General features: G+C 40.5%; 1 protein-coding gene and 1 long non-coding RNA gene across 3 annotated transcripts in view; one reads left to right on the top strand and one right to left on the bottom strand.

The window, feature by feature from the left end:
- Positions 4,136-5,370, bottom strand: LOC110389936. Its single transcript, XR_002433467.1, has 2 exons — positions 5,285-5,370; positions 4,136-4,311 (listed from the first exon to the last, which is right to left on the bottom strand). It is a non-coding gene; the product is annotated as an uncharacterized LOC110389936 (long non-coding RNA).
- RASEF (RAS and EF-hand domain containing) overlaps positions 5,382-26,446 on the top strand; it is a 41,989-nt gene continuing 20,924 nt past the window's right edge. Inside the window, exons 1-7 of one of the 2 annotated variants that reach the window (XM_021381047.1) lie at positions 5,382-5,855; positions 19,064-19,210; positions 19,906-19,996; positions 22,794-22,889; positions 24,008-24,085; positions 24,562-24,677; positions 25,904-25,972. In XM_021381047.1, the coding sequence (XP_021236722.1) occupies positions 5,485-5,855; positions 19,064-19,210; positions 19,906-19,996; positions 22,794-22,889; positions 24,008-24,085; positions 24,562-24,677; positions 25,904-25,972 (968 nt within the window). In that variant the 5' untranslated portion in view covers positions 5,382-5,484. The remainder of the gene's footprint in view (positions 5,856-19,063; positions 19,211-19,905; positions 19,997-22,793; positions 22,890-24,007; positions 24,086-24,561; positions 24,678-25,903; positions 25,973-26,446) is intronic. The other variant, XM_021381046.1, reaches the window with a different exon arrangement.

Genomic DNA, 26,446 nt, shown 5'->3' with positions numbered 1-26,446 from the left:
CATCAATCATGAAACTCCCTTTGCTGCCTCAGTTTCTGTTACCCATAGGCTTTCAGCTTGCTCATGGCTCCTCTTTAGGGACAGCTCTTCACATTCTACTCCTTTCCTCATGCAGATAGCAACACCTCCTCCCTTCCTTCCTTGCCTGTCCCTTCTGAACAGCTTGTAGCCATTGATAGCCACACTCCAGTCATGGGAGTCATCCCACCAGATTTTGGTGATGGCAACTGTATGGTGGTTTTCTAGTAGCACAGTAGCTTCCAGCTCCTCCTGTTTGTTTCCCCAGCTGTGTGCATAGGTGTAGAGGCACTTCAGCTGGGCAGCTGGTCTCATCACTTTCGTAAAGTATAACCCCTTAATTCCTTTTAAGTATTTCCCTTGATTTTCCCCATTGCCTTCTCCTATTGCCCCAGCAGTCACTGCCTCATCATCACGAATTTCATACGTGCTGCAGTGTTGCTAACACTCCTCAAGGCAGCAGGTTATTCAAGGCCCCTGCTAGCACCCCATCCACGTCATCCCGCACCTTATCATAGGAAGGCTCACTATCCCCCCCATCCTCTTATTAATGGTCAGTTCACTCTCCTACAGACTGGAGATGCACCATCTCTTATGTTTTCTGCAGTCCTGATCTGGTATCTGTTAAAGAAGTCAATAAAACGAATGTCTTCTTTGATCATGCTGTCCCAAATGCTATGATGAAAAAATGAATTTTCCCAAATGAAAGTTCAGTGTATTCTGAAAGATATTTTTGGCTTTGGTACCAGCACTTTGAAAAAGAGCCTTTATTTTACTTTGTGTCTCCCTCTCTCTCTTTTTTTTTTTTTGGTAAAATCTAAGCCTAAGATTTTTTTCCTTTGCAATGTCATTTAAGTTACTTAGTTTCTGCACATACCATCCATAGTTTTTAATAGAAGAGAATAAGAGTGAACCATATTCAGTAGTACTATAATTTACATGTCAGGGAATGACATTATGTAGCAATGGTCTATAATCCACCTATGTTTGGGATATAAGTATGTACTCTTTGGGGTTCACATGAGGTGTATCCCTGAATAAAACTGGAAAATTTAAGAGCTGTCTAGCTTATCTTGCTTTGTCCCTCTGCTTTTTTTTTTTTTCCCTCTGTTTTTTTTTTGTTTTTTTTTTTTTTTTTCCCTGGGACAATGATTTCATGTGATGCCATACTTCCTGTTTCTGGTTTCCATATCTCTTTTAACTCCCACCATTTAACCACTGTGTCCATAACTGCATCAAAACCCACAATTTCCCCTTCTGCATGTTAGGACACCTTCATAGCGATACAATGACTGTTTTGTTCGTGCCTTATCTTAAGCTTCCCTGACATTCCTGAGCATGGTTTCATGTTTTTTTTTATGCTTCCTCAGCCAAGTAGGTGCTGAATCTAGTTGGTGTGTTCCTTGACATGATAAAACAAAATAGACTGAAATTACATTTGGAGTGTATCTGTACCGGTAGCCTTGGTATCTTGCCTATGCATTTGAAACTCTCCTGTACCATATCTCCCCTAGTAGGGCACTGAAAAAAAATACTTGGCTTTTGTATAGTTATTTAATTTAGAGATAGGTTGAAGGAAAATTTCCCAGGAGAAGGCACATCATTTCAGAAGAAAGCACTCACATGTCATTGCCTGCCTATTGAATCTTGCCTTCAATACTCAGTCTTAGGCCTCATCAAATAAAGCATATTTTCTTTGCTATCTCTGTTCTGGTGTGAAGTGACATTCTAACTGAACCAAGGTCTGCCAAGAAAGCACTGTTATCTGGCATTGTGCAATACTGAAGGCACCATCTCTTTTGCAGGATATACCTATCCAATGTCTAAATGGCTAAATGGCATGCAGTACTTCATCCTAGTACCATGGGCAAAAATTTCTGTAACGGGAAAAATGAAAGACACTGAGGAGCAAATTCTCTTTTATGATGTTGTGGTTTACTACTGGTAGGCAGCTTAGTGTCACAGCACAGGTCTCATGCCCTTTCTTCTGCAGGATAGAACATACAGTGAAAAAGTTCCCCCAGCCCTCCCTGATGACTAAACCTTGCCATATAAACTCACCGCAGTTATTCACTGGACCCACAGGTGGCTGCCTGTGTATGAAGAAATCTGAAACATGTGGATATTGCATTGGCAAACATTACAATACATTTGTATGTCTTGATTCAAAACTGAATACTAAAGTGAAGATTTCCATTTGTTTTTCACTTGTGCCACATAAGTAGAAACATCATGCTGCTTAAGAAGACACAAATGCAGAGCTTTGCAGCATTTGAAGGAAAGTAAATAGAATCACAGAATATGCTGTGTTGAATCAGTATAGCTTAGGGGCTGATCTGCTGGAGAGAAGGTCTGCAGAGGACCTGGGTGTCCTGGTGGACAAAAGGTTGGCCACGAGTCAGCAGCGTGCCTGGGGTGCATTAAGAAGAGAGTGGCCAGCAGGTGAAGGAAGGTGATCCTCCCCCTCTACTCTGGCCTGGTGAGGCTGCATAGAATACTGTGTTGAGTTCTGGGCTCCCCACTACAAAAAAGAAAGGGATCTCCTAGAAGGAGACCAGCAAAGGGCCACAAAGATGATAAAGAACCTGGAGATCTCCCATATGAGGGAAGACTGAGTAACCTGGGTCTGTTAAGCCTCGGGAAAAGAAGACTGAGGGAGTATCTGATTAATATTTATAAATATCTGAAGGGAGGTGGGAAGCAAGTGGATGAGGCCAGGCTCTTCTCAGTGGTGTGTAGTGATAGGACAAGGAACAATGGCCAAAAAGTTGAACATAAGAAGTTCTGAACTAGCATGTGGAAGAACTTCTTTACAGTAAGGGTGACAGAGCACTTGAACAGTTTGCCCACAGAGGTTGTGGAGTCTCCTTCAACGGAGATATTTGAGACCCATGTGGATGCCTACCTGTGTGACCTATTGTATAGTACATACATTAGCAGGGTGGTTGGACTCGATGATCTCTAGAAGTCCCTTCTAACTCCTGTGATTCTGTGTGATTCTGTGGAAGAGACCCGAAGGATCATCAAGTCCAACCCCAGGCTCCACACAAGACCACTGAAAATTCAAACCCTATGTCTGAGAGGATTGTCCAAATGCTCCTTGAACTGTGGCAGCCAGAGACCATGACCACTGCTCTGGAGAGCCTGTTCCATGTCCACCAGCTTCTGGTGAAGAATTTTTTCCTGATAACCCAAATGACCCCCCCCCATCACAGCTCCATGCTGTTGCCTTGGGTTCTAAAACCCAAAGTCATGTAAGAACAGCATTATATATAAACAGTTGGGAAAATATCATGATAAATCTCGGAGAAAAAAAAAAAAGGGGGTCAGTATGTCCAAAGTGTATGTCCTCTACTTGGCAGCCGATGTAAGCACTAGCCCAAGAACTATGCACAATGGAGTGAGTAAGAGCATGGTTAGGATACAGGACAAACATCACCTCATAAGCCTGCAGCCAGAAGAGCAAATAAGGTGAGCATATGAGTTTAACTCGGAACTACTTGTGCAGTGAAACCCATTCCACCCTTGATGATGCTGTTGCAATTCAGATCAGGAGCCTGTCAACAATGAAAGCTGAGTGTCAGTCTATTACAGAGGGCTGGTGGGTGTGAACAGGATAAATATGCCTTATTTGGTGGCTGAGCAATAGCATCATCAACCCTGTAAGGACCCTATGATTGACTCAGTTGACTCTTTGAGTACAAAAATTTGGCAGATTAGAAAATATAGAACAGAAAGAACTCTGCTGTTAAATTAACTCTGCTTTACTAAAACTCTAGATTTTGCTACAGTATGAGAATCCAAGGATTTTATTGCTTTGCTACACTTAGTAGAATTGTAACAGAAATGTAGTGACAAAAATAAATCATATATCAAAGTCCTTAAGATTCTCTGTTATCTTTAAACTAAAATTTGTATTTCAAATTACTAAATGGCTGCATTTATCTAGAGTACAAGGGAAAGCTTCATATACCTTCTCATTGACTAGAGATAGATTGATGGCACAATTTTAAGCTGACTCTGTCTAACTCTGGCAAAAAATAATCAAAATCTGTAAAATAATTATAATTTGCTTCGAGGACATTCCACACCTCTTAGGCAGAGAAGCATTTTATACTCCATTTACCATATGTGATTTATTCAAATGAGAGGTCAGCTGAATAGTTTGTGCTCTGCTGGATCACGTCCTTGCCCTGGGGCTGTACTTCAGTCAATAAGGAAACACGGTTTCGTTAGCAGGTGGAATTGCATTCTGTTTAACTCTATCACAACTTTGGCATACGCAGTTTACATCTGCAGATAGACACAGAAATAAGTGCAGGCAAATTAAAAACATTCATGTTAAGAATTTAAATGAATCATGGAATATCCCAACTTGGGAGGGACCCACAAGGACCACTGAATCCAACTCCCAGCTCCACGCAGGACCACTCAAAATCCAGACCCTATGCCTGAGAGCATTATCCAAATGCTCCTTGAACTCCGGCAGCTTGGGGCCATGCCCACTGCCCTGGGGAAGCTGTTCCATGCCCACTGCCCTCTGGTGAAGAACCTTAACCTCCAACCTGATCCTCCTCTGAGGTTCCAATGAAACCTGAAATTTTACCAAAGACTTCAAGAAAGTGAATGGTCTTGACTTGTCAAGACAGACAGTACAGTATAGAATTCTTCTATGCTAAGCACTAGAATATGGCTCCTTTGGTTCACTGATTTGCACACAGCTTTTTCCTTACTGTTTTAACAATGTGCTTCTCTAAATCACAGGTGGCGAGATAGTAGCATGCACTTTCTTTACAGTGTAGGCATTGAACTCTGTGATTCTCATGGGTTCTTTCCAACTCAGGGTATTCTATGATTTAACATGCAACGCCTAGGTGGTCAGTAAGGATCTATGTATGGAAACCTCGGGTAACCCGGGGCTCGTTGCCGTGAACCTAGCAAGTGTTACTGCATTACTGGAAGAGGGGACTGAGGTGTAAGACTTTATGGCAGCTGCACAGCGTCGGCATTCCCATTCAGCTATTGCAGGTGAACGGGCCGCGCTGTTATCGCAGTGCCTCTGATTTGCCGGTGCCGTTAGCATTGCCGGGAGCGCCCTGCACCAGCCAAGGGCAGCCGGGGCCCGGCACCCGCCCGCTCCTTCCTCGGGACCTTTCCGGCCCGTGGGGGGCTCCTGGGGGGCGGCGAGGAGGGCCGAGCTGCGCACCGGGGCAGAAGGCGGCGGCACAGCCCGCGCCCCACAGCAACCCCCGCGCGGCCAACCCACCTCGCCCGGAGACACCACTACCCTTGCAGCCGTCCACCACCGCCCGCGGCCCGCCTCCCTCCGCCTCGACGGGCACCGGGGCGGAGCGGGGAGCGCGGCCGGCCCGCCCCGCCCCGCCGAACGCCCGGCGGAGTGGTGCCGCCAGCTCGGGACACCGCCTCTCTCACAGGAGCCGCGCGGCAGCACTGCCAGCGGGGGTGATGGACGCCGAGGCGGCGGGGGACGAGCAGTCCCGCCTGCGCACGCTCTTCCTGGCCTGCGATGCCAACGGCTCGGGCCGCATCGAGCGCGAGGACTTCGCGGCGCTCTGCGCCGAGCTGCGGGTGCGGCCGGCCGAGGCCGAGGCGATCTTCCAGCGCCTCGACAGCGACCGTGACGGGGCCATCACCTTCAGGGAGTTCGCCCATGGCTTCCGCGGCGCCACCCGGCGGCGGTCCAGCGGCGGCCCAGGGGAACCGGAGCCGGAGGAGGAGGGCGAGGAGGCCGCGGCGACGTGGAACGCCGCGGGGCTGGAGCAGCCTTGGAGAGACTTCGAGGTGCGGCTGGGGGACGAGGCCAGGTACATCCCCAGGTAAGTCCGGGAGCACAGAGACTCCGCTCTGCTGACGGCGCAGCGGGGCCCCCCAGCCATGTGTGCCCGGCGGCTGCGGAGCCCCGAGGGCAGCCCTGCGCCGCTGGAGCGCCGTCCTGCGGGAGCGGCCCTGTGAAAGGGGTTCTGCGCTCTGGTTCCGGGGTTTCCAGCTCTTGTGCTTTTCTTTTTCTTTTTTCCTTTCTTTTTTCCTTTTTATTTTCCTTTTTCTTTTTTCGTTTTCCTTTTCGTTTTCTTCTTTCTTCTTCTTCTTTTTTTTCTTCTTTTCCTCTGTGCACAACTTTTCCCTCTCGCTGCTTTCTGATCAACCCAGGCGGGACTCTCGGGCAGAGAGGCGGGCGCCACGCACATCACGGCATCCCAGCACTCCGGCAACGGGCTGCTCCCTCAGGAGCCTCCGCCGCCGGTGCGGGCGGGATGAAGGGCGCTGTCGGGAAGTGAGGGTAAATCGGTTCTGCCGGCACAGAGCCGTTCGGCCGCGTTTCGCTGCAGGGCGTTGGCAGTAACCTGCCTGAAACCGGAGGTGCTCTAAGTTGTTGCAAAAATGTTGCCCGTAAAAATGCAGAGTAATTCTGCTTCACTTGAAATATTCAATTTAAACTGAAAAACAAGTGATTAGAGTTTTAAGGTTTTGGCGGGAGATCAGAGTTAGGATAGATGCGTGGCTGCATGCAAAGGGACTTACATAGAGCTGAAGTGTGAGATGAACAGGAGACAATTAAAAGTCTGTACGTTTTCTGCCACTCATGTCGAATTACAGTTTGCTGCTTTGCACATTTCAAATCATAGGCCAATATATAATCCTGGTCTTCATATAATGCTCCTCAAATCACTTCTTGGTCCAGTAATATGGTTCTAGCTACTTTGAAGTCTGTTTATCTCTTCAGAGAACTTGAGAGAGTTACAGAACCCTCATGTCTGCAACCTGAGGAGATTGTTCTTTTGTTCTTTTTTTCTGGAAGGAGAGTATAAGTAACACTGCTTATACTGGTATGTTCCATGCATATCAGTAACTTCTCAATGATCTGATCTTTTATACCGAGTTTGTGATGCCTTCCTTGCTGTAAACAGAGACAAAGAGAAGTTAAGCCTCTTGTTAGAGAGTCTGCAGCAGCAGTTCAGATCTTAGCCTAAAGCCAGACAGAAACTCCATAGGTGATGTAAGAGCATGACTGAGGACCAGTGATGGCATGTGAAAGCATCTCTCTCCTTTCGGTGATAAGCCCATCTCAGTGCTGCAGCAGCAGCAGTGTGAGTGCAGCCGGACTCTTTGCTCTGACACCTCACTGTGCAGACATGTCATTTCATTATGTTACTTTGGGATTCTAATGCGTCAGCTTGCAAACAGACCTGGACGTCAGTAATTAAGTATATGTGTCAGGTGGGCTGTTGCCTGATGTAAATGTTTCCCATTCCTGCTCAGCTTCGTTAATACCTTGGAACACCCTTCCTAGTTGGCTGTGCTTGTTAGGTGTGTGCCAGCGTCAGCCCAAGAACAGTGTGCCCTTTGTTTTCCTTGTTCTTTCTCTCTCCTGTCCTGAAGCTGGGGAAGGAGACCTTTGTTGCAACTCAGCTTTTTTTTCCGTTTGTGGCACGCTTTTTTTTTGGTTGTTGAAATATTAGTAAATTTTTTCTTTATGTGAATAGTCCCACTGAAAACATTTGGATCAAGTGTGTGAGTAATAGTGAATATCCTAAAATTGTCAGAGGAGTCTGTGCGTGGAAGGGTTTTAAATGGAAGAATATAACAAAATTATGAAAAGTACTTCAAAAATGTTACTTATTGTTTTACTTAAATTATTTATTTTTAGTTGTTTATCAGTTCAATTTTTTCTTTACCTGTTTTCAAAAGTCAGACCTATGTTAGTGCGTAGAGCAGTCGGTGTTCTTGCACTGTGGTTTATCACCGTTCATATGTTTGCAGTTACATTTGTTGGAAAATCATGAGAAAAGTAACTACGAGGCAGAAGCTCCTGCAGTGCGGATGAGTGGAGTCTGTTTTTCTGATCTCAGCCACGTTGGATTTGGGGGTTTGTTCTCTCCAGGTGCTCTGTGTTCTGGCCCCACTCTAGCACAGCACTGGCACATGCTTTCATGCTGCTGTGGTTTCTAAAGAAAAAATCAAGGCGTGGGGGATGGAATGTGAGAGATGGAAATCAAGAGGGAATCTTTCATTAGTACACACGGTTCAGCCTCTTTTTTTGCAAATGAGCTTTTGAAAACCATGAATAAGCCACCATAAAGGCATATAAACCCTAGTAACACTGATTAATTTCTTATCTCAGCCCATAATGGAGAAGTAGATATCAGATAGATATTGCTTACTGTTAAGTACTGCCTAGTTCCAGAACATTTTGGATTGAGTTAATATTTAAAAAATACTGTTACAATGGAATGGATCATGCCTCTCTGTAGTTTGGTATATGGGTTGCACAGTTCTGTGAGCTTATACTGTGATCTTCTGTAGTTAAACAAGGGGTAATGGCATCAAAAAGTTTGTTTTCAGTCTAGCTTCTTCCCTCCCCATCTGAGCAGATATTCAGGGCTGGGTTCAGTTATATATTTTGGTGAGGGGGTCATTGTGAGTCAAATTACTGTTGGTCCTCATCTTCATGCAAACTTAGTGGACAGTTGTGCCTTGAGCACAAAAAACTGGAAAGTCTTTCCAGGCTGGTGATCCAGTATAATGTCTGAAGCCAGATTTTAGTGGAATTGTATGTAGAGGTTTTTTTTTTTTACATTATTTTTGGCATTCATTTCATTTGAAATACAACTCCTCTTCCTGTGTTTTTAAGCCCAAAAGATGGCAATGCTTTTGGTTTGTACATAGTGAATTTCCAAATGGAGTATACGTGTGTGAGCCGCAGGAGATCTGTTTTATTGGGAACTCAGACCTATTTGCTGGTTTATTCCTCTAAGAAGTGCTGGCAGTGACACAGGAGCAGAAGCAGCATTAAGAAATGTATCTATGTGGTGCTCCAGGCAGGAGTACTCCAGTGTACTGTTTGTGCTGGAAGGCTTTAGCTGTTAGCTGTGTTAATTAGTGTTCCATTTTGTTTTAATGTGTGATCATCCTCAAATCTGTTTGGATTTCAGTGGTAATACGAAAAGATTCCCTCTACTCTCTTAGCATGTATATGCTCCCTTAAAGATGCGTAATTGTCTCCTGATGGCAGTGCTTTTCCATTCCTCATCTTGGAGCAGAGAATAATCCAACATCTGCTGACACTTCAAGAGAACTCTTAGGAGCTCTGTGACAGTTATCTTTGTCAGGATCATAGCCAAAAACTTCTCAGGAAACAAATTCTGAACTCTTTATTTTGAAGATCTTAAATCAGAAAGAACTAAGATTTTCAAATGTGTATTGTGTACATTCTTGTGTATTGCTGGAATAAATGGAATCCCTTTTAACAATAGCAGGTGATATTTGTCTGATATTAGGCAAACTGGATCAGTATAGAAAATGTGGATTTGGAGCCATGATAAAATGAGAAGAGTTGTTTTTAAAATGAACTGGGTGCAAGGGAAGATGATACTCATGGCATATAGTGCTGGGCTGCATGAGAGGAGAGGAGCTACAGAAAAACCAGTCCAAAACCTGTTCCACTTGTGCTGTCATGAGCCATAATGGATTTTTGATAAAGCCAATACAGAGCACAGCTTCAGGTCTTGCTGGCAGATTGCATTTTCTTCCAAGAGGTGACGAACACTGGAGATTTCCTATGAAGTGGATGTGTGTTTCTTAGGGAGGTAATGAAGACAAAGCCTGAGGAAAAGCAGATGTTTGGGACTCCTTTGTCACAGTGCTAGAGAAAGGATCTGTGCTTCAGTAATCACATCTAGTCTTTTAATACATCTCATTACAAGGAACTGGCAAATGCACTCTGCTGAAAGTGTGACAGATGCCTTTCTGTGAGCTAGAACATCTTCAGAGCCACCTTCAGTTTTCCTGCTTTTTTTTCTTCCTTTTAACCAGAACAACTTCTGTGTGAAAGAACTTAGGCTCTACAGCATTTGTTTTCCTGAAATATTTGTTACTCAAGATCCTGTGCCTTAAGTCTATCCCTTGGGATGTTCTCCTTTTCCATGGACTTCATCTTTTCCTCCTGTATGACAGGCTTTTTTCTACTCCAGTCCCACTACCTGCTCCGAGCTACACCTTTGCCTTTAGGCAGAGAACAGTACTTTTTCTGTGGAAACATTAAAAATTCCTTCTCTGAGAATCAGAATTGTTTTCTTGCCTAGACTCTCACATGGAGGTTGTAGATTTGTTCTTCTTTTGACATAAAACAATCTGTGAAGGGATAGGTTAAGGTGGTAGTGAAAAACACGCTATATTTCATCTTGAGAAACACCTGGAAGTTTATTCTGTATGAAGATTTCATGGAATCATGTGTTTCCTCAAGGCATGTAATCAGGGAGAAAGTATTAGGCCAGACCTGTTCAACCCACATCCCATGGGCCGCATGCAGCCTGGCTCAGCTCCCCACCCCATGCCATCATGGCAGCGGCTCTGCCTCACTGCATAGCCTGGCCCAGCTTGCAGTGTGCAGTCAGCACCGTCTGGGCTGAAACCAGAGGATGGAGAGGGCACAGTGCAGTGCCGACTCAAGTGATGGCAAATAACTGTATGCATTTTGATACATTGGCTAAAAGTCCTGTGAACAGCAAAAAATATGCAGCTGTGCTTTCCATTGCTGTAAGGGAATTTGAAAATAGGTTTCAGGAGCTCCAAAAAAAGTAAACAATTTTTTGATATATTTCTGACTCCTTTTTAATTCAGCATAAATACATTTTTTAAATGGAATGTGTAGAGTTGCAATCAGATGTTCAGCTGAAAAATCTGATCATGTCTCTCTACCAGACTTTTATGAGAGAGAAAGTGCTTCACAATCACACCTTACTCATGTCGTTGTTTTTTGCATCAGGTACATTTGTGAGCAATTGTTTTCAAGGATGAAACACAGGAGGAGTAAAATTTCATTAAAAGTACCTGAGAAACACCTTGAGAGCTCACTAAGAATTGCAGGCACTGCCATTGAACCAGACTGATGCATTAGTTTCACAAAAACAAGATCAAATATCCCACTTGTTTTATGTTTTGTTTTCCTCCCTTTTTTGTGTGTTTTAATAAAAATATTAAAAATTAAAATAAATTTTGTTACTTATATGCATCAACTATATGATATATTTTACGAGTGCTGCTCTGAAAAGAATACTATCTATCTGTGTTATTCTTTTGACCCACAGCGTCAGAGGTGGATGTTGGTGGCAGACAGTAGAGGTTGAACTTTCCCATCAGTATTCCATTACTTTTTGTTGCTGTGTGACAGATGTCAGCAGAGGGACAGTTTGACAGAATGGTGTCTGATATGGAAGTGCGTATGAAGCAAAGGGATGTCACTGAATTCCTCCATGTGCAAAAAAAGGCACCCACTGACATTCATTGATTCTTGCCAAGCATTTATGGAGACAAAGCAGTGAATATGAACACAGTGAGGTGATGGGTAGTGCATTTCAGCAGTGGCAAGAGTGACAGTGGGTCACCTCTGCTGTGCAGGTTTTTGTGAGCACATCATGTAGGCTCTTGTTCATCACTGGTGAAAATACTGAGCTAATAGTGCTGACTATAAAGAAAAATATTGTTTTGTAGCTGTGAATTTGCTCTATTAAATAATGTCATTGTGCTCATTGTACTAGTTGTTGTTTCCATGGAAATAAATAAATACTTAATAAATACTAAATGAGTAAATAATTACTTTTGAAGCAACCTGCATTTATGTGGCTCAAGACAATTCCTCTTCGCTTCTTGCTGCCCTGGCAAGCCAAGAGGTTGTACACTTGTGTGTTAGGCACTCATCTGTGACAGCAGTAGAACTTTTCCTATTTCAAACAGATTTTGTGGATCTTTTCTGATGGTTAACATGATGGCATATCCAGCATGTCTGCTTTTCTGAACAAGGTATTTCTCTATCCTTGGTAGCTAACAGAGGTTATTGATCTCCAGTGTAAGGACAATTGTCAGATTGTAATGCCCCTTTCTCTTCCTCTAACTCAGGCCTTCCTGGCTGAGATCACCTTACATTTCATCCCTTCATATCCACATTAGAAGAGAGGTTCTACAGACAATGAGTGATTTTACAAGCTACAGTGGGAAGAGAGATGCAATAGAGACCATTCTAAAGCTTAGAAACAGGAGCACATTCTGCACCTGTAAAAATAAAAACCATGTTTTTCCAGTTCCTGAAAGACAATAACAGTATGGACAAGGAAGAGGACAGAAGTGAAGACTAATGTCAGAAAACTGTCAAGGGATTCTTTGGATTCAATGTAAAGATTTTTGTTGTAGAACAAAAGGATAGGATCTGAAGGAATGTTATGAAACTGTGACAGGGGAGGATCTGATTGGATATCAGGAAAAGGTTCTTCGCCATAGGGTGGTAGGCATGGAACAGGCTCCTCAGGGCAGTGGTCATGGCCCCAAGCCTCTGAAGTTCAAGAAGCGTTTGTACACCAGTCTCAGACATATGGTCTGATTTTTGGGTGGTCCTGTGTGGAGCCAGGAGTTGGACTCAATGATCCTTGTGGGTGCCTTCCAACGTGGGATATTCTGATTCTATAATTCGGTCAAGTTTTCTTACCCCTCATTAAAACCCCAGCCCAGAGAGACACCTCTAGTCCCAGTGAGCTTATATCTCATCTTGCTATGTTGCAGTTTGTAAATCTCTACCTTTCTAAAGCAGAGGCAGGTAATTATACACCAAATAGCGATGGAAGGAAGAAAAACTAAATTGTTATCATACAAGGAAAAGTGGTTTTGTAACATTACTGGCAAATCTTTGATTTTCTTCTGTTTTCCACTAGCTTGCTGCAGTTTGTCCTTTAAGTGGTGGAAAATGGTGTTGCAAATACGCCTGGTAAGATGAGACTAAGTGGACCACGTAACATGGCCTCCTTTCCTTGGCAATTACAAAGGGAATATATGTAAGAAGCTGAGCAAATACTTAGACGTTTTTTGATACATTCCACCAACTTTCTTTGAACTGCATTCAGAGTGCGGACCAGCAGGCAAACAGCCACTGTACATTCAGCCATCCAGGACAGTACAATGAGTTGATATTAATTGGTCTAGAGGGAATTATGCCATGTAATGTAATCTAAGTATCTGATATATCTAAACCCTGCTTTTCTTTTTTTTTTTTTTTTCCATTTTCTCTGCTCCTCTTGTATTCTACTTTGGTATTTTTCATCTATTATATTACAGATGGCATTATTCTTGGGGCAGATTTATTTTTTTTCTGTAATACAATAGCTTTATGTAATACAGAAACTCTTATGTGAAGATGTGAAAACACTTTTCATATACTAATTTCATATACTAATTTTACAGGGTACCTGTATGAAGTAAGGTAAAGCCAGGGCAGTACCATTCTAGTGTACTATACTTTCTTGAGCCATTCATGCTTTATGCCTGTACTTTGTAGAAGCAGCAAAAGGGCACATGAGGTAGGCAGTGCAAGCATACAGCCAGAAGATCCAATGGGACAGTTTCTTTCATGTGTTGTATTAAACATGCTCTTTCTATGCATTTGCAATTTTGAATGTCTATAGTTTATAGAATCATAGAATGGCTTGGGTTGGAAGGGACCTCAAGGATCATCAAGCTCCAATCGCCCTGCTGCAGGCAGGACCGCCAACCTCCACATCTAATACTAGACCAGGCTGCCCAGGGCCCCATCCAACCTGGCCTTGAACACCTCCAGGGATGGGGCATCCACAGCCTCTCTGGGTAGCCTGTCCCAGCACCTCACCACTCTCACAGTAAAGAACTTCCCTCTGATATCCAACCTAAATCTTCCCTCCTTCAACTTAAAGCCATTTCCCCTTGTCCTGCCATTATCAACCCTTGTAAAGAGTTGACTCCCCTCCTGTTCGTAGGCTCCCTTTAGGTACTGGAAGGCTGCAATGAGGTAACGCCGCAGCCTTCTCTTCCCCAGGCTGAATGAGCCCAGCTCCCTCAGCCTATCTTTGTAGGGGAGGTGCTCCAGCCCTCTGATCAGTTCAGTCAGTGCGGAACTTAAAGGGGTGCAGATAAATCAGTTTAAGATAGGATTTCTGCTTTTATAGAAAGACTAATTTTATAGGGCACAGCTGAGCATTTCACATGAATTTTATTGAAACTGAATCAATAACTTTTTATTTCTTTCTCGTACTGCAAAGACTATTGAGTGTTCATCAGTCATCACAGTAAGGTCTGATTTTTCCTTGATAAAAAATTTTCAATAACTGACAAATATGCAGAAAGAAATAGCATGTATTCAGTGGGAACTGGAAACAAACAAATAAATCTGGCAATGTCCATTGCAACCATTTTGCCCTGCTGCAGTGGCATCACTAGTACTTAGTGTGGCATGTGAAAACAGGAGTGATTTACAATATGGAACGAAATGATTAACAACAATTCCTCTTAGAATCATAGAATCGTAGAATGGTTTGGGCTGGAAAGGTCCTTAAAGATCATCTAGTTCCAACCCCCCTGCTGTAGGCAGGGACACCTCCCTCTAGAGCAGGTTGCTCAAAGCCCCATCCAGCCTGGCCTTGAATGCTTCCAGGGAGGCGGCATCCACAACCTCTCTGGGCAGCCTGTTCCAGTGTCTCACCACCCTCACAGTAAAGAATTTCATCCTAATATCTAGTCTAAATCTACCCTTTTCCAGTTTAAAACAATTTCTTCCCATCCTGTTACTACATGCCCTAATAAAAAGTTCCTCCCCAGCTTTCCTGTAGGACCCCTTCAGGTACTGGAAGACATAAACATTTAAGTAGTGTTCCATTAATTTTGTTGCATGACAAATTTCTCCTGTTTTTCTGTTGCTTACATTATTTGTTGAGTCATTTTTTTAACTAAGATTTCCTGTAAAGCTGCCATAGATGCACTCATGTGAGTGTCACTGAGAGTTTTAGTGGCTGATTTAAGTCTAAAAGAGCCTTGCAGGTGCTTTCCAGGATTCTGCATGACTGTGTTTGAATGGGCCTTGTTTTGTTTTCAAACCTTCATAAAACAAGGTCACAGGTATTTTGAGTCCATCTGTACGGTAACCAGTCAGTGATCTGAGGAGGAATAATAAATATAAGAATTTTTTTCATCTCACAGGCAGAATTAATTCTCACAGTAACTCTTCTGTGCTTTTTACTACTGCATCCTAAAGCAAGCAGACAGCAGTATGGCAGCGGCATAGCAGTGTAGAGAGACTGATTTTTATCTTCAGTTCTGGTATGTGCATTTGCATAAGCTTTTACAAAAAGCTGCAAGGGAGAGTGAGAGGCATTTTTATAAAGCGAACAAAAATTTCAGAAATTCCTTACGCTGTTCCATGGCAGACATTTTTGATTCTAGCATAAAGTATTGTAGGAAAAGTCCAAAGTAATGGTTGATTCGCTGGTTCCTCAATGTAAGAGACTGTACCTTCTGTTGCACTGCAGGCAGTACCAGTCCATGAAGCAGGAGACTTCTGGTGATACGAATGTGCTGTTTTTTATCACTGGACTCTTAGTGCAGACTGAGATACTGTGTAGCTTTATGGATATAACTTTGTTTTTATCTGAAGGCAGCAAATGACTAATCCAGCACAAGATGAGGTGAGAAAGATAACGTGCTTATATTCCTGTGAAAAAGGTGATATATGTCCTTAAATATCTGGCCACAATTTGCTAACTTGTGAGTTGGAAAAGACTCAGATAAACATTTGCTCAGGTAACGAATGTTCTGTCTTAGTATCAGGTAAAAAGCAGTTTTGCCACTGTTTGTTCGCTTTCTAGGAAATAAGGTTCTTAGTAGACATCTCCTTGGCAATGCTGAAATTGAAGATAAAAATATAACTTTATAACATAGATCTTGTGTTTATGTTTTTTATTCCTAAAAATCATATATAGAATCGTTGAACTGTTTGAGTTGGAAGAGACTCTTGAAGGTCATCTAGTCCAACTCCGCTGCACTAAACAGGGACACCTCAGCTAGATCAGGTTGCTCAGAGCCTGGTCCAGCTTGACCTTGTGTGTCTCCAGGGACAGGGCATCCACCACCTCTTCTGGGCACTGGTTCCAGAGGCCTAGATTGTGTTGAGTGTATCTGCCATGTAGGATGTATAACTTCTAATTTAGACTAGATATTAGGAAGAAATTTTTTACAGTAATAGTGATGAGAGACTGGAACAGGTTGCCCAGAAAGGTTGTGGATGACCCCTTCCTGGAGGCGTTCAAGGCCAGGCTGGGTGGGGCTTATACCAACTTGGTCTAGTAGCAGATGTCAATGCCTATAGCAGTGGAGGGGTGAAATTAGATAATCTTAAAAGGTCCCTTGCAACCCAAAGCATTCTGTGATTATATGATACTGCCCACCTTGCTGTGGCTATTGTCATTTCCATTTTACATGCCACACTGCTGAAGAAGTTTGGGAACATCCACGCTGTGTGAAGAAGTGGCATTCTTCAGCAGCTAGTTCCAAATATGCACAGCAGCTACTTCTGTATAAAATCTGAAACTATACTGGAATAGTTTGTTAGCTGTTTTAGTGAGGCATTTGCAGCTTTGAAGCACAACTGCTGAAGTGCTAAAAATTCATGAAATGCAGCATATGTTACCATACCCAGCTATCTAAGTAAATGGAATTTCAAATAGAGGGATTATGAGAGATTGTGTTTTGTAATGTTTAAAGTACAGTCATGCTCTGGCTTCAAGGCTAATTAACCGTAATGGAAGTACGGTAGGAATGCTATAAATGGTATCACCTCGTGACACTAAACTTACTGTTTGTCCAGCTGCTTGTACTTGGAAGTTACTGTTTAAATACTACAAATCTGCCATATACTTGTGTTTTAACTGAGATCCAGTGAACATGAATCACCAATGTGTTTTGTGATATTTACCGTCATCAGAACCATTCTGAAATTCTCTGTTGTGCAGTAATCCTTCAGCACAGAAATCTCACATACCTCTGAATGTATTACAGAGAAGAAGGAGGGCAGATTTTAAGGGAAAAGCCTTTTTTTTTTTAAATCCTGGTTTTAGTATTTCTCTTGGAGTTGTTTTAACTCAGTGTGGTTGCTAAGGAAAATGTCTGTGACTGTTTTTTAAAGGTGAAATATTGAGTAAACGTACATTAGGGGATTTCTTTAACAATATCTTCTTTTACATAGTTTGTAAAATAGCATCTGATCAGATAAATCTGTATAATATCATGACTATTTGTGAACCTTAATATTACTCTGTTTAAGTACGTTGTGAAAACAAAATTGTATGTATACATAGAGTACGGCCTTGAGTTTAAATTAACTTCTGGAGATGCTAAGCACACCTAAAACAGAAGCCTTTTTTTGCAAGAGAGAAAGTTGCATGTGCATACAAATTCCCCTGGCCTCAGTAAATCTGTATTTTTATGTGCTATTGTTATGTTTCTGTATATTAAAATAAACATCTGCATTTCAGCTAGAAACAGATTTTATGGTTTCTTGAAATATTTCAGTTGTTTAAAATAGGCTCTGAGCTAAAATGACAGTTATACCACTGTTGTAGTAAAATAAGTTATACTTTCAGTGGGAAAAAAAGTAAACAAAGTTCTGGAATGCTGATAATCTGAACTGTAAAAGTGCTTCAGGTGTGAAATCACAGTGATTGTTGATATCATGGTTGTAGTTAATGGGTTAATCAGCACTACCTTTATGAGAGACAGGAAAATGTCGGCTGTCTAACACGGAGGATCTTTAAATCAAAGGTTAAGCTTTCCTATAAGAATAAAAAGGGGACAGGCATTCATGATGTGTTATAAATGCTGTGGGACTAGTAATTGCAAAACATTATTTTTGTTTGCCTTTCTGCAGCTGGTATGCTGTGTTTCCTCATTACTGGTCTGCTTCCTGTACATTTGTAGACCTGCTCTTTTTTTTTTGCTTTTTTTCCCCCTTTGTTTGATCTGTAAGCTCTTGAATACTTGCTCATGTTTTGGAATATTGTCTGCATGGCAATCAGCTTCAGTTGTCCTTGGGATTGCTAAATTCTGTTGTACAATTTTCTCTGATAAATTGCCTTATGGAAGTGCCGTGTAACTTAAACTGTGACATGATATGTCACAGTGTTATGTGACCAGAAATTAGGGCTGTTTATGTAATAATATGTGTAACAATGTTTCGGTGCTTAACAGTATTATTTGTCTTTGCATCTTGTCAGCAATTAAATTGTAATTGACAATTAAAACCGTGTACAGTCACTTAAAATGAAATCTGGTCAAATAGGAATCAGAAAATGTTGTTCTCGGACTGGAGCAGCCTTTAAGAAGCAGTATACATTTCAAGAGAGCTTTTAATTACTCAAGGATCTACATAGACTTTTTTCTTTTTCCCTTCTGAGATATGTCCATTGTCTTTCATGTAAGAGTCATATACGGAATTAACTTTTTACCAAATAGAATTTTTTTTTTGTGGTGCTAAACAAGGCTGTCATTAGTAGAGGTGTAGACATCAGGACCAAAATAATTTGTTTTAAATGAGAGAGCTATGTTTTCTGTTCTCCTACAACTCCCATCACATTATTTGTACAAGAGATGTGGAGGAAATCCAATAGCTAAGGGAGCATCGAGCTTTATGTGGGTAGCTGTGTTTTCTTCCATGCTTCCATAGGTAGATTTTACATCTATCAGGTGAGTTTTGCAGGCCATGCTTATTTATTATTACCCATATTATTGCAGGGTTGTTGTTTTCTGTTCATTTTACTCCCTGTAGTGATGTCGCTTTTTTTTTTTTTTTACTTAGGTAGTGGGTATTCTTACCCCCTTTCATATTTTTATGCAGTTTCCTATAGCAGTAAACCTCTCCACAGTGTATAGTTTATTGTTATATCCACCAACAATCTTGATTTACATTATGGATTGGTCCAGTGGCATACTCTTCAGTGTATCACAAATATAAGTACAAAAAATTTACTTAAGCTAAAAGAGGTTTTTCTGCAGTAGCTATATTAAACAAATGGAAAGCATAAAAATAATTTAGAATTCAGATCTATCTTGCTGAATATTCAGAGTCTGTACTTGTTACATTTAAAAAATAGGCAATAAAGAGGTACACTTCAATTTATAGTATTTTTCAAACCTCTACAGAGCATTGTTCCAAGTGTGTTAAAAAAGTATCTGTCTTTTTCAGACAAGAGCAAGTCAGTGTTCTGTATCAGAACATACACATAGTGGAACCAAGATTAATCCAGCCATATGAGCATGTCATTAAGAATTTCATCCGTGAGATCAAACTTCAAAGCACAGAGATGGAAACCTTGGCCATTGCTGTGAAAAGGTATAGTGAATCTTCCCTCTAGTTCTGTTACTTTTTTCTCTATCCTATATTGTTGGATCAAACTACTATTGGTTAGTGCCAAAATATGCCAAACAGAATTTTCATAAACAGAGTTCAAAAGTTGTTTACATGCACACACATTTGTGTAAATGTTCCCTGTTCATGTTTTGAATAGGTCCTGGCTTTGTTCTTACATCTAATGCCTTAAGCATTTGGACTACTCTTCATGTCTGTAACTTTGTGGTTTAGCGTACACTCCCACTACAATTTCATCTTAAAAAACATAGTTTTGCTTCTCCAGCTTCAAGGAGATTAGCTCAGGATAGAGATCTTGTTGTATGGATGCTGCAAGTTGCTGTAGTTATTGTCTTGAAGTCTTGTCATAGGATAACCAGAGAGGCTTTTTATCTTTGTAACTTAATTTTAAGTCTAGGATGTCTTTCACACTAATCATTTGCTATCAGCTATAATTTAAAATCTAATTTGCATGTATTTTCAAATTAATTTGTGATTTTTTTTCCCAATCACATCAGTTTCAAGGTCTGGCCATTGTTAAACGTTGTTAAAAATTGTTTCCATTGTTAAAAATTGTTTCCATATTTGTCTATCTAATTCATTTCAGCAAACATATTTCACACAATTTTCTGTCAAGACACATGACAATTCCTAAAACAATATTTACTTTTAAATTTTAGAGCTCAGGATAAAGCAGCAGTTCAGCTCAGTGAGCTGGAGGAAGAGATGGAACAACGGATACAGGCTGCAGAGCATAAAGTTAAAAAGGAAGTGAGTATTTTTTATTTGCACAATTTCATAGTGACCAAACTCTCTGTGGGTTTATGCAGGATTAATGGCCAAGTAAGTCTTTGATGCTGCTGGGCTGACTCAAAGGCACTGAGAACAGAGCCTGGTCGAAAAGAAACTACCTATGAGACGGGAAATGTGTTCTCTTAATGCTTACCCAAAGGGGAATGGCTGCTCAGATGTCAGAAAGCAAGAAAAAAAAATCTTTTGTAAGAAAATGTTCATGCAAAGGAGTTTATTTTTGAGAACGGTACTGGTAACTGATTAGAAAAAAGTGGCCTTTCACCTGAAAATGATGGAACCAACTTGCAATGGTGGAAGAATTTAATTAATTAATGCTTAGATCATTTGTTTCTCATTTTTACATCTGACTGAAGCAGTAACCTTTCTTTCCCCTGCTGATGCATTCTGATTCTGCAGTTGTAGTTTGGAGACTTCTAGAGGTGAGAGAGTGTGATAACAGTGTGAGGGCCTGCACCTCTCAGTTGATGGGGAGTTCGCTTGTTTCAGTGTGCTCAGGTTTTCGGTGTTGTTTCAGCTCACTTGCAGTCTTGATGCAAAGTACAAGAATCCTTTTCCCCTCTCATACTGAAAACTTGAGTAGAGCCACAAGTGTCTAATTCTAAGCAGAAAGCAGTATAAGAAAATCACCTTGCCTGCTTCCTGTTGAACTGTTACTAAATTTATGTGATAAACCTAGCTTTGTAATAAGTGTGAGAGGAACAGTTCATGCAAAGTATTCTAATGTGGAGAAAAGAAGTTCACTAGTTAAAATGTGTATTCTGGCTGTGATCATTACTTAAGTAGCAAAAACTATCTACTGAACCTTTACACATTTGGTATGCGTTCTTTCACAAAAGCATTTGCAAAATAGGAAGCAACAAAGTTCAGTCAGCCAATGGGTTGATTTTAAATATCTCTTAGTAATTGAGCTGTGAAGGAAAAAAGTGTTCTGACAGATTTGCTTCAAATGTCTTTTTCTGTACAAGAGGAAACATTCCTACCATCAAAGTCTGTTGTTTTCGTAGTAACAAAATACAAAGCACAAAAATGTTCAAGATCCCATCCCAGCAAAATAGCATATGTATATTTAACTAATTATAATGAAACTCAGAACAGAAAAACTTACTATTCCCCTGGAGCATATGCATTTTTGTTTAGAAAACATAGGCATTTGCTTTGGAAAATTTCTGTTCTCCATGAAGTGGTTAGTCACTGGAAAAAGCCCTATAAACGTTATTCCCTGCTGTAAAAAGATGACCTGGATGTGTGCATTCATTCAGTCTGAGAACCTCTGCAATTAGGCATGATCTTTACATAAAAGTCTGCTATCTATTATCTGTACATAGTTTATGTTTTAGTTTCTAAAATGACCCTCGTGATGCAGCAAAATGCCTTATAGTTTGCAGCACTTATGCTAAATCTATTCTTTGGATTGAAGTGCTGAAAAAATGACAAGGCAACAGGTTGCAGATTTTATCAGTGTTAGTTTTCAGATTGTCACTGAGCTGTGATGGAGGTTTCACCTTTCACACTCAGATATCAAAGATGGGCTGGGACTTGTTTCCTGCAGTGCTTTATTCATTTTTACTCATATACATTCTCTGTAGCTCATAGCTCCTAATACTCCACCTCCTAAAACGCCCTGAGAGCAAATGTAAGATATTTACTTTGTGGGATTGTGCTCAGCCATTAATCTTAGAGCCTGTACTCATGACCATTGTTTGTTAGAGTGATCTCACGCCACTGTGACACCTGCCTTTGCATGATGGTATCTGCAGTGTGAGCCTATCCTCTATTTTATTTCTTCAGGGAAGCAAATAGTTACCAAATAATACTTAGGAGTCTGGTACAGGTGCCAGCAGTCAGAGAATCCAGCTTAAGCTGATTACTTTGACTGACTATCATTTTAACACACAGATGTCAGCATCTGACTGTATTCTGAGCAAAGTCCACACCTGCTGTCTCTTGTTTGGAAGCACAGCCTGCCAGTCTGGCAGCACGTCCTGCTGCTGCCATCTGTCTCCCTGTCCTGCACACTATACACCTCTGCACCCAGGAGTGCTAGGCAGAGCTGAATGCATGCTTTTCCTGTCAGCCTTAAGGTCTTCTTTGTCCCAGTCCCAAGTCTCTTTGTTTGAATTAAAATGATTTCCCCAGTAGTGTGGTTGGTTTAAGACTAACTGCTGTGTGAAACTCCCATGACTAAGGATGCTGCCATCAGCATGGCTTTCACTGAACATGAGCCTGTAATAGTCAAATGCTTCCAAACAAAAAAGTTTGAAGTAAGCGAGTAACTAATGCTGGCACAGTAGTGCTGTTACTAGCCTGTTGTATCTCACAGTGCAGAAGGCTGGTTTGAAAATCAGGGTGGAATGCTCTGACCTGCACGTCTTTCTGTACAGACATCTATATATATGTAATACACACCTACATATATGTAAAAATGAAATCTGAACATCTTTCTTTTGGCTTTGTTTAATACATTTAAAATGCTAAGTGCAGGAGACTGATGTGAAAACAAGCTCTGAATTCAGTGCGGAACCCCTATCTTTGCTTTTACCTCAATGTTTTGTTTCTCTGAGTCTTTTATAAGAGGACTGCAGTAGTAGAACCAGTGTCTGTGAATCTAAGGAAGGGGTGGTTGACTTAATGTTAAGACAAAATTGCACACATTAATCTACTGGGAAAAATGTTTGGCTTTCCAAATTGGTGGATGCATCTTTTAAGAAACATTTGAAACCTGTCTCAACATTTAATAAGATAACAAATATTATAGGAGAAACGAAAAGCTGAAGAAGCACTAAATGAGTTGAAGCGCCAGTATGATACTGAAGTTGGGGATCTTCAGGTGACAATAAAAAAACTTAAAAAGGTAAGCAACTTGAACTCATGACTTGAATTTTTAGTGTAAGAGATGCATACCTTATGAAGGGCCTTCCCCAGGATGGATAATCACAGTGCAGCCCTTTAGGTTTATGTGCACAGGTAAAAGGCAATTTCAAATAAGTTTTTTGATTTGTGTTGTAGTTCTATGCTGTTGTATACATTTTGTATAACTTACTGAAATACTTAGTGAAGAGACTGGATAATCAAATTCTCTTTCTGAATAATTTTCAAGGTCCATCAAGATACTTCCACTGCAGTTAACTAGTCTTGTATGTGATACGTTAGAAACATCTAATATATTGCCTCTAAGTAATTGTAATTAATAGATTTAGATGAAATTGGCAACACAAATGCAGTATATTGAACTAATACGGATTTGTTGTCAGTGAGCACATTTCTTTCAAATTTTAAAGTTTGAGATAAGTTTAAGCTCTAATTTTAAAAAAAAATTACTAGTGGAATTAGTTATTACTAGCCTAAATCTAATTCCAACCTAACTGATTAATTCAAAGCCCAACTGAAAGATAAATTGACATCTTAGATATGAATATTGGATTGGATTATTTTATACTCTAGGTTTAATTTTGTGATTAGTTTTTGCTGTAAATTTGACCAGAATTTTTGCAACCACTGAGGATTTATTTTCATTTCTTCATATTGAATTGAACTTAGAAAAGCACTGATAGAAATGGAAATTTCTCACAAGAAACATGGAAGCTTTTGATAAAAATACTATACAGAATTGACATTAGATGAAATAGTACATATGTATATATTTGTTGGTGGGGATACAGCTGTTACAGTCTTCTCAGTTGCTGGGTTTTGTGCTGCAGGCTGTACACATTCAATACCTACAGCAAATTCCAGAGTGCAAAGTAGAAATTAAATATTTGTAATGTATTAATTTAAAAAATCTTACAGAAGACAAGAAGTTTTTGCAATAATGTTTCCAACTCATGCAGCTGGGAACACTGTAGATTTTTAAATCTTTAATAGCTGTGACACATTCTTGGAGTTATTTGTTATGATTTCCATTACATTTTACGTACTTTGAAAGAATAATCAAGTATGTATGTTAATTGGGTGATTTTATAATTCTTTTAGCTTGAGGAGCAATCCAGAAACATAAATAGCAGGGAAGATGTGATTGAACTGAAAAAGAGAATACATGATATGTTGCTGGTAAGAAGTGTTTATCATTAATACATTAATTTAGCTTCAGTTTTATTCTTCTTGCAATATAGATTGTTTTTTCATATTTAATACTATTTAATAAAACAATTTAAATTAAATGCATAATTTAACAAGTGAGATGAGAGAGAAACATCTAAGGTTATTGATAGTTGTATGAGGATCTCTAACTTGGAAAAAACAGTTCTAGATAATATTCATGCACATTCTAACTATCACATTTAGAAATGGCTTAAAATGGCATAATCCCATTTTTGTGGCACTGTGAAATCCAAAAGTCAAATTTCAGTGAATCTTGCCTACTGGTTTACTGACTTCTCTGATGTTTCATTCTCTTTTCCCATCTTTGCTGAGATTTCCTAGTGTTTCATTTTTATGTATTATGTTGGTTTTTATTTAAGCATTACAATGTGTCAGCATTTTGTGGAGATGATTGTGACAGCCAATATTTAATATCTCGTGTACAGGAAAATCAGAAACTTAAGAAAGACCTCTTAGAAGCGCAAACAAATATCGCTTTTCTCCAGAGTGAGTTAGATAGCTTGAAAAGTGAATATGCGGATCAGACTTTGAACACTGAGAGGTAAATGCTTTTACTTGATTATTGTCACCACAAAAAGAATCTTTTTGTTTCATGTAGTTATAATCTTTTAAGTCAGTAACTTATTTTCTAAGTTTGCCATTGGTGGGTGCATATTTGATGCCATACAAAGTCTACCATGACTACTGTTCATTTTGCTTATCAGATATCTGAAAGAACTAGTTCTGGACATTATGCAAACACTCATAATTGTTCAAGGAAGTCTAATGGGGACTTCAGTTAAGCGTACAAATTTTTTCCACCATGACATTCAATCTGAAGAGTATCTCTATAAATATTAGCAAAAATAGTTTTGGAAGCCTTCCACACCCATCTCAGCTAGTTTGTCTAGAGCAAATAAGCACTGCTTCTAGATATTCAGATTGATTTAGAAGAGTCTTTATGACAGTGTTACTAAATTGTAATCTTCATATAACGTAAAAGGTATTTCAAGGGGCATTGAGTCCTTTCATATGATTATTTCATTGATCATAGAATTATAGAATTGTTTGAGTTGGAAGGGACCTTTAAAAGCCATCTAGTCCAACTCCCCTGCACTGAACAGGGACTCCTACAGCTAGATCAGGTTTCTCAGAGTCCCATCCAGCCTGACCTTGTGCGTCTCCGGGGATGGGGCATCCACCACATCTCTAGGCAACCTGTTGCAGTGCTTCACCACCATTATCATAACAAACTTTTCTTACACCCATTCTAAACCCCCCTCTATAAGTTTGAAACCATTTCCCCATGTCCTGTCACAACAGATTCTGTTGCAGAGTCTGTTCCCTTCCTTCTTATAGCCCCCTTTTTTACTGAAAGTCCGCTTTTCAGGTCTCTATCCCAGCTGAAACCATGACATCCTCTCAGACCAAGGCGTGCTGTGACAAGGGTGAAGCAGCAGACTCTTACCTTGCTGAAGTTTGGATGCTGCCCCTCATCTCGTGCGGCCACGGGATACCCAAGGCCTCTGTCCAGCTCAGCTCAACCCAACAATGCCACCCTGCACCCCTCACCTTTACCTTTCATCCACAGTTTTTGTTGAGTTGTACTGGCAGAGATCAATGAAGTTAGCAAATGATTTTATTTTGTGTAAAAATGCTTTTAATGTATTCTAGAAATCTGAAAAATTTAATTCAGAAATGCCTTGAAAAAGTCTGTTGTCCCCAACACAGAATAAAAAAAGAATGCTCTATGAAATATAGCTGCTGCTTCTTTTTTTTTTTTTGTAGAGACCTAGAAATGATTCGGGAGTATACTGAAGACAGAGATAATCTGGAAAGACAAATTGAAATACTTCAGTAAGTTCTCAGCTGTTCAGATATTTTTTTAATAAACATTGTCCCACCATAGGCACAGGTAAACATTTCTATTGTTCTGCAAAAGACTGGGATGAGATTTGGGAAAAAATATCAAATACTAAGATGGCTTCAGTTCTCATGAAATGTAGTCTGCTGATCTATATCATTTCACCTTAAGTTTGTGTTCTGTATACTTGAGCCAGATAGAATCATAGAATCAAATCACCAAAGTTGGAAAAGACCTCCAAAATCATCCAGTCCAACTATCCACCTATCACCAATAGGCCTTGGGTTGGTAGAAAATGGTGCTTGTCTTAGCTGTGCTCTCATACCAGCATGACTGCAATGGAAGCAGTGGTTTCCTTTCATTGTGGATGAAGTAGTAAATACAGCCCTTGGCATGACTTGGAAAAATACGGGCAAATTATGGCTGTGCCATTAGAAGTCATTTAGAATGTGTATTCTCAATAAGAG

Source organism: Numida meleagris, chromosome Z (genome assembly GCF_002078875.1).
Source record: "Numida meleagris isolate 19003 breed g44 Domestic line chromosome Z, NumMel1.0, whole genome shotgun sequence".
NCBI classification, from domain to species: Eukaryota; Metazoa; Chordata; class Aves; order Galliformes; family Numididae; genus Numida; species Numida meleagris.
Note: the sequence above shows the minus strand (reverse complement) of the source record. Positions and strands in the feature narration are given on the sequence as shown.